Raw genomic sequence first — 8,518 nt, forward strand, 5'->3', positions numbered from 1 at the left:
GGTCATCCCATTTGGTGCTCCCGAGATTGCGCACTTGGTTCACCAAGGTCTTGAGCTGGTTGTACATTGCTTGTGGCTCCTCCCCTTGATGAAGCATGAAGCGATCGAGCTCCCCCTCGATCGTTTCCCGCTTGGTGATCTTGGTCACCTCATCTCCTTCGTGCGCGGTCTTGAGCACGTCCCAAATCTCTTTGGCACTCTTCAACCCTTGCACATTATTATACTCTTCTCGACTTAGAGAGGCGAGGAGTATAGTAGCGGCTTGGGAGTTGAAGTGCCGGATTTGGGCTACCTCGTCCGAGTCATAGCCTTCATCCCCCACGGATGGTTCCTGTGCACCAAATTCAACAATGTCCCAAACACTTGCGTGCAGTGAGGTTAGATGGTGCCTCATTTTATCACTCCACATACAATAATCTTCACCGTAAAAAACCGGTGGTTTGCCTAGTGGGACGGAAAGTAAAGGAGTGCATTTGGAAATGCGAGGATAGTGTAAGGGGATCTTACTAAACTTCTTGCGCTCATGGTGCTTAGAAGTGACAGAAGGCGTGTCGGAGCCAGAGGTGGAAGGCGACGAAGAATCGGTCTCGTAGTAGACCACTTTCTTCATTTTCTTCTTCTTGTCGTCACTTCGGTGCGACTTGACATGGGGAGGTGATTCCTTCCTCTTCTTGTTGCCGGACTCTCCCAATGGAGCTTTCCTGTGGCTTGTGGCGGGCTTCTCGCCGGTCACCATCTCCTTCTTGGCGTGAGCTCCTGACATAACTTCGAGCGGTTAGGCTCTAATGAAGTACCGAGATCCGATACCAATTGAAAGTCGCCTAGAGGGGGGTGAATAGGCAAATCTGAAATTTATAAAGTTTAAGCAGAACTACAAGCCGGGGTTAGCGTTAGAAATATAATCGAGTCCGAAAGAGAGGGCGAAAAACAAATCACAAGCAAATAAGGCAGATGACACGGTGATTTGTTTTACCAAGGTTCGGTTCTTGCAAACCTACTCCCCGTTGAGGTGGTCACAAAGATCGGGTCTCTTTCAACCCTTTCCCTCTCTCAAACGGTCATCTAGACCGAGTGAGCTTTTCTCTTCAATCAAACGGGACACTTAGTCCACTACAAGGACCACCACAACTTGGTGTCTCTTGCTTTGATTACAAGTGAGTTGAGAACAAAGAATGGAGGAAGAAGAAAAGCGATCCAAGCGCAAGAGCTCAAAAGAACACGGCAAAACTCTCTCTTCTAGTCACTATTGCTTTGAATGGAATTGGGACTTGGAGAGATTTTGATTCACTCTATTTGTGTCTTGTATTGAATGCACTAGCTCTTGTATTGAATGTGTTGGCTGAAAACTTGGATGCCTTGAAGTGTTGGTGGTTGGGGGTATTTATAGCCCCAACCACCAAAGTGGCCGTTGGGGAAGGATGTTGTCGAAGGGCGCACCGGACACTGTCCGGTGCACCAGCCACATCACCCAACCGTTAGAGTTCGACCATTGGAGCTCTGACATGTGGGGCCACCGGACAATCACTGTTCATTGTTCGGTGCGCCTTCTGGCGCCTGCTCTGACTCTGCGCGCGCAGTAGTGTACTGTTCACAGCACTGTTGCTTTTGCAGACGACCGTTGGCGCAGTTAGCCGTTGCTCCGCTGGCACACCGGACAATCCGGTGAATTATAGCGGAGGGGCTCCTCGAATTCCCGAAGCTGAGCAGTTCAGAGTGATTCTCCCTGGTGCACTGGACACTGTCCGGTGGCACACCGGACAGTCCGGTGCGCCAGACTAGGGCAGCCTTCGGTTGCTTTGCTCCTTTTTAGTTGAACCCTTTCTTGGACTTTTTATTGGTTTGTGTTGAACCTTTGGCACCTGTAGAACTTACAATCTAGAGCAAACTAATTAGTCCAATTATTTGTGTTGGGCAATTCAACCACCAAAATCATTTAGGAAAAGGTTTGACCATATTTCCCTTTGAGGAACACGTCCTGATAGTGAGCGCATTCAGGGCCCGGTAGTCGACGCAGAAGAGCACGACCCGTCGTGTTTCTTGATGAGGAGGACCAGTGATGCTAGCTCGCTGCGATGGACAATGCCCTGCTCGATCATGGTGACGCACTGCAGTTCCATCACATCCTTGTGGGCCATCGGATAGTGGTACGGGCGAACGACCACCAGTTGCGCGCCTGCCTCGAGGGTGATGCGGTGGTCGTGCGTTAGCTTGGGGGACAATCCTGGTGGGCGCAGCGAAGATGTCCCCGAACGAGTCCAGGACATCGTCGAGGAGGGGCTCTCTCGCTGCCGTGGTGCCTAGGGTAGGCATGCTGGAGGACACCATTCTCGTCCAGGAGATGGCGTGCCCCTGGTGCTGGAACGTCATCCGACGTCGATCGAGGTTCCAGACGATGGGGCCCAAGACGCTGAGCCACCTGGTGCCTAGGATCATGTCATAGCTCGCTAATGGCATGACGAAGAGGTCGACGGGGAAGACGGCGCCATTGATAGTCAGTGGTGCGCCGCGGATGACACCGACACACAAGACGCCTGGCCGTTGGCGACCATTGTCGTGAGGCGTGGCAAAAATTTTAAATATCCCAAAATCAAAATACAACACGGAGATGTAGCACGCAGACAACTTTTCTCTGCTCTGGGTTCAAAGGATAACAACCAACTTCGGTCCCTCAACTCGTCTTTGCTCTTTGTTCAAACTAGTCTCCTCACATCTTTAGATCGTTAATCACAACAATTCATAAGTCCATCTGCTCATATCAGTGGTTCTGTTTGGCTTAGCTAAAGTGATCAAACATGGCATTGGTTCACTGGCCCAGCTCTCCCCTGTTGAAACAGAGGTATATTGAAACATTTCTATTATATGGAAGCTGGTTCGAAACACGGGTTCTGAGGATGTCCATGTCGTTCTTTTTTTCCCAGCCATTCAATCCGCAATCGAGGACACGCGAACGCGACGATGACGCGATGTTTCCAGAGAGCGCCACTTCTTCCTCCTGTCTTCTCGCTCCCGTCGACCCGACAGCCTACAACCCAGCAGGCGCCACGAGCCTTACCCCCTTGCTCTCTCCACCCACCCCTCCCCATCAAACGGTGCTGGGCGTCCTAGGTTGCCTCGCCCTTCACCCGTCGTGAGTTTGACACTCTCCCTCCCGGACCTCTCGTCCCTGCCGTTGCCCCTGCTGGCCCACCTTGCCCTGGGGCACGACCACCGACTCACTTTGCCGCCGATCCATACGCCGGTTCATGTCCGACCAACGACCGCTACCCTCCTCGGATCCCGTCCACCGCCCTCCCCGCATCCTGGCCGGCCGCTGCTCTCCCGCCGCAGGCTCCCGTTCGGCGGCCCGCGCTCCCCGCGAACGGCGGCTGGCAGCAAGCCGCTGGCGGCGCACGACATCTCCACGTCCATGTGGCACGACACACGTCTCTGGGACGTGCTGCTCCGATGCGGTATCAAGGGTGCCGCGGACAGCGTCACCAACGTGTGATTTGTGGCGCCGAGGACCTCCCCGGTGGGGTCGACGACAACTGCAAGTACGACACCAGCCTGCAACGCATCTCGGATCTCGGATTTTTTGCCACCAATCAGCAAGAGCGGCAGGAGGGAGCAGAGCTGGAGATGGGGCGGTGCTGGTGCTGCTGCCGGTGCCTAAAGCTGCTCTGCTTGGTTCTCCTCCCACCGATCAGCTTGTGCCTCGGCCGCAGCTGCTGCTCCAATCTGTCCCCATTCTCATCGTCGAAGATCTGCTCTGTCTTCTATGGTGCCTAGAGTCAGCCTTCAGGGAGAGACCGCTCCCGCAGGCCAAGAAGTCGTGGGGCTCCGAGATTGCCAGTAGCGGTGGCCGGAGCTCCTCCGATGTTTCCACACCATATGCTACAACGTTTTGTGCTTCCACGCCGGATGCCACAATAGACAAGCTGAGGTCGAGATGTTTCTCTTTTCTTTACTGGAGACTTCTAATCAACTGAGTTGTGCTCAAGCATCGTTCCTTAATTTTTTCTAAATCGTTTGCTGCATGCAACTTATTAAGATTGTCCTGTCTCTCAATCTCTGTCCATATTTGAAGCCAATCTGGCTGATCACAAAAGACAGTCATCACCCTTTACCGCACGTAGTAGCCCAATACTCGAGATTAAATCCTGAATCTGCGTGTTAAAAGATGTCATCAGATCAACGAAGCTGGGCCGCAAGACTAGCCTGATACACCGTGATGCTTGCATCACTTGACCTACTACTTTCCTGAAGAAAGTCAATTTGCTGAGGAAATATCTCTTTCGCCCAAGTATGTAGACAATGCAATGACCACTCCCTTACCTGTTCGCAAGGAGAAACTTGATGTTCATATAGAAATAAAGATTTTTAGACAATTCGAGTGATAAAAATACAAAACAAATTAAGACTACATATGAATGGTTGAAAATAATCATTAGTCAGAAAGCTAAAACTACATTGTGACCTAACTTTTTTTAATTGTGGTCTCACAGTTTGATGTATAGAGTGCAAAATTTATTTGAATCTTTGCTTACTTCAACAACTTCTTTCTATAAAGTGGACATAACCTAACTTTCCAGGCACAGGCCCTAGAAGATGAGATCTTTTCTTCATTGCCTGAATTCTTGAGAACCTTTATTTGAATTCTAGTGTTAATTTCTTTTCAATTGACTTTCTCCCTGTTGATATACATGCTTATAAAGAAAATAAAATGATTTATTTTTCACTTATATATGTTTCACCTTTTCGCGAGAGCAGCTTTATATATTCACGATTTCCTGCTGGGTTGCCAACGTTATGTTTATATTGACCAACTTTATTAAGACATTGCGTTCTGGTATTTGACACTTAACAATTTCACTTTGCAGGAAGAAAGGTTAAAATTGTTGAGACAAAGGATATATGTACCATATCACTGCTCCTCTATCAAGCATCGGGTTCTCATTCTGTATATAGTTTTACCATTATTACATCCATTTTCCTTATCAAATGAATATCCATTTTATCCCTAGGAAGAATGGGATAAATGTTATTAATTAGGTACGTGATATTCGTGAAAGGCACTGTGACTTTACTATATGAATATGCTCAAATCACTTTAACATAAAACTCTTTATATAACAGATGGTAACAGAACTGTTACTTATATTTCCTCCAACCATTCTAGACGATTTACCCTACAATCTTTCAGTTCCTTCATTAATACTTTTCTTTTCAATTCATGCCTGATTTCCTATACAACACACAAATGACTATATGTACTAAGGATAGAAATAAAACTGCTACTTATGTTTTATAGCTCCACCTAGTTTAGAATCATAGATTTTCCTCCCTGTGCAAGCATTATATTATTGTTTTTTTGGATTGGTTAACTAACAGTTCTCGATGAGTATTTGCTGCAACCACTGTTGTTCTTTTTCCTTTTTAATCTATTCAAGGATTGCTAGTGGCCGAAGGGCACTGCCACCTTCTTTTGCTTTTACGTGATGCAAGGCCATTGTTATGTATTCCATGTTTATTATTACTTCGAACATGGCTAGAATACAATGGTTCAGCATCAGCTTAATCCATGGAAGGTATGGGGTTGGATTGTCCTCAGCTGTTTATTAATCCTGTAGCACGTCATTTACTGACTATTGTGTTTAAATGGGGAAGGATGATGGAGATACAATAAGCACGAAAGTCATTATTAATTTTAGCCTTGGCGCTATATGTTTGTTAGCCGAGGTTACATTGTTCTTCTTTTGGAATAGACAAAAAAATGAGAGCCTTCACTGTTGTTTATTTAGTAGAGGTTGAGATCGTATTTCAAATTATTAAGAACACTACTGTTTTAGATTCTTTCAAATATTCATACGTTTGAAAAAACTCGCATTCTCCATGATTTTTTGGTCATAGAGAATGTAATAAAATTTTGGTAAATAGCATTGATACTCACATACTATATTATTTTCCTTTGTGTTGAGGATTAATGCAACCACAGTGTTGTGGTTTGAACACTAATCGAGAAGGCCTCTTTACTGTTGTCTAGATCTGTTATAATTTTCATTTACATGCTTCCATACACTTTAATATTAGTAATACAATTGTAGTTAGCAGATTAAAAACTTAGTTAAACATATGTGTACTCACGTATTTATTGTTTTTCTGTACATCAAGGATTCCCATGGACATGTGGTTGTCCATTGCACATATATTGATAGGAATGTTCAGCTCCTTTTTAGGTAAGTTCTAAGCACTACCTCTTTCAGTGACAACATGTACACTCATGTATTTATATTGCGATGTTGCTTGCTTTCGACCATTGTGACACGGACACACCGCCACCAATATTTTTATCTAACACGATTAAGAAGTAGGAATGCAATGTTCTTTTAGCATTTTTCCTTTGGTTTGGAGGGGACCCAAGAAATGCTACATGCTTTATTTGCTTCTAATGAAAATGATTGATCTGTCATCGGTTCCAAGTGATAGATCTGTCGGCTAATCGTCTCAAGGAGAAGGATCCATCCCTGATTCTGTACCTGCACTTAAAAGCGCACAATGTCGAAAGAGAACTTGACATCAGATGCAATTTCTCTGTCTTAGAAAATATGCCTCAAACTTTCTGACATAAAATATTCCTTAACATATTTAACATATAGTCTAATTGGTAGGTCCTCCTAATGGATACAAGAGAGTCACGGTAAGCTCAGAAACATATTTTGAATTAACGTAGATTGGCTTTGAGAGGTAAAAAAATATGGACCTCATGTAGATAAAATAGATACATTTATTCTATTATGGCTATGAAATGACCTAAGTGATGAGTAAAATATGCAGGTCCACCACATATATATCAATGGAAATGCAATGTAGATATTTAAGTAGTGAGTACATAAAGCGCTTAAAGGTAACTTATACAAATATCTGTTATATTCTTAGACAGGATCAAGAAAAATGTCCCTTCCAATGAAAGTAATAGGTCAACATGTCTTGATTTCACCAGGTGCCGTTGCTCAAGTTGCAGCCGGAGGTTGCAGCTACACAGGACACAAATTCAGGTGCATTTTACACCTACATATCTTCCTACAAACATGTTTTTTCTCCTAACATTTTGTATGTTACCGTAAAATTACTTTGTACACTATAGATATAAACGGTTTCATCTCAGATGACACAACAACTGAAATATTTTGCTTTGACAACATTGCTAAACATATTCTTGGAAAACCTTATGAACCCTGATGTTGTGAACACCTTTATGCAGTAGATAGCTAATGTATTTTTATGATATTAATTATGCCCCTAGGACATGTTGCTACAACAGACCCTTCTGCGTGTAAGTATAGGACTATAGGTGATAGGTTGATATCTCAGGCTACCAACCAACAAACTTTCTAGAAACGTACTTATGCTGGTGAGTACAATGCTGCTTGGAACATGTTGAACTAATATGGTTAATATATTTTTTATGGCTTTTGTTGTACTCGATTATACAAGCCTACATATATTGCATCATTAGTACAAGCAAATCTTCTATACATGGGCTTCTACCTGCCAACTCTTTTCTATTGACTTTACACTATGAGTTTCATGATAACTTACTTATCATGTTTCTTACATACATATACTGAGTTTTATATTAACTTATATATATCATGTTTCTGTATATTTTAAGGTCCTGCAATCTAATTTGACATCGCACATCGCGCGCTGGACGCGCGACATACACTAGTAATACAATCCATATTCCTTTGTTTTCAATTTTATGACCTTATCACTAGGTGCATCATAGTCATACGAGCCAGCTTGCAGTTTTCTGCGTGGTTCATCATGCACCTTCTCACTCGATTAATTTTGTGCCGACAGAAAAATGGTTGTGGCTCTTATGTTTCAGTGTTTCTAAGTAGATAAAAGTAGTAATGGATGAACGAAGAGGGACATAACAGATGGTGTCCTGATACGCACTTATCTTATCGAGGAAGAAAAGATTCAGGACAGGACGAATAGAGGAGAGCAGTGTGAGGTGAGCTCGAGGATCCAACTCTGTCTCCACGATCGCTAGGTGTGAAATTCTCGGGGGTGTGGTGAGAGTGAGGAGCATCCAGCTCTTTATCTCCACCTGCTGCTGGTGTGAGTGTGACACTGATGATGATGGGGTAACTGTTTTCAAGTCGTTCGAATAATCACGATTAATTGTCCTAGTAGGTTTAGATCAATCATGATTAATCGTCCAAGTCGCCGCCCAAGTTCGTTAGTCAGAACGACCAACAAGTCGTCCGACTTGAAAACAATGTGGTCACACTGTCACATGGCATCAGCCTTTACCGCTATTGTTGGTAAAGGTTGTTGGCTAAGTCGCTATGCTCCTGGTAAACCGGATTATATAATCTGGATTATATAATCTATACAAAATAAGCTAGACTATATAATCGTGCAAGAAAACAAACAAGCCTTAAGTATACAATACTTAAAGTAGGAAAGCTCCCATTTCAATCTTAAACTCTACCTGTTGGGACCATGCTTCGTCGCCGAAGGTCCTGCG

The 8,518-nt window shown here is 44.3% G+C and overlaps 1 protein-coding gene across 10 annotated transcripts; it reads left to right on the plus strand.

Annotated features, from left to right (window-relative positions):
* Positions 1 to 2,972: 2,972 nt before the first annotated feature.
* LOC103630054 (uncharacterized) lies at positions 2,973 to 8,169 on the plus strand. Of its 10 annotated transcripts, XM_035960162.1 has the most exons (6): positions 2,979 to 3,922; positions 4,860 to 5,567; positions 6,151 to 6,215; positions 6,814 to 6,883; positions 6,980 to 7,034; positions 7,124 to 8,169. In XM_035960162.1, the coding sequence occupies exons 2-6, from the start codon at positions 5,538 to 5,540 to the stop codon at positions 7,216 to 7,218; spliced, it is 315 nt and encodes a 104-aa protein (XP_035816055.1). In that variant the 5' UTR covers positions 2,979 to 3,922; positions 4,860 to 5,537; the 3' UTR covers positions 7,219 to 8,169. The 10 variants fall into 10 exon arrangements, 1 of the variants encoding a protein (XP_035816055.1); XR_004850315.1 differs by having other exon boundaries at positions 4,860 to 5,031; positions 6,980 to 8,169; XR_004850313.1 differs by having other exon boundaries at positions 2,983 to 3,922; positions 4,860 to 6,215; positions 7,843 to 8,169.
* The last annotated feature ends 349 nt before the right edge of the window (positions 8,170 to 8,518 follow it).

The sequence above is a fragment of the Zea mays genome, chromosome 6, assembly GCF_902167145.1.
Source record: "Zea mays cultivar B73 chromosome 6, Zm-B73-REFERENCE-NAM-5.0, whole genome shotgun sequence".
In the NCBI taxonomy this organism is placed as follows: domain Eukaryota; kingdom Viridiplantae; phylum Streptophyta; class Magnoliopsida; order Poales; family Poaceae; genus Zea; species Zea mays.

Excerpts from the sequence above, each read along its gene's own strand:
- LOC103630054 (XM_035960162.1), top strand. The coding sequence starts at position 5,538 with ATGGTTCAGCATCAGCTTAATCCATGGAAG. Across the intron at positions 6,884-6,979 it reads AGTACATAAAGCGCTTAAAG|GTGCCGTTGCTCAAGTTGCA; the intron begins GTAACTTATACA and ends TGATTTCACCAG. Across the intron at positions 7,035-7,123 it reads TACACAGGACACAAATTCAG|ATATAAACGGTTTCATCTCA; the intron begins GTGCATTTTACA and ends TGTACACTATAG.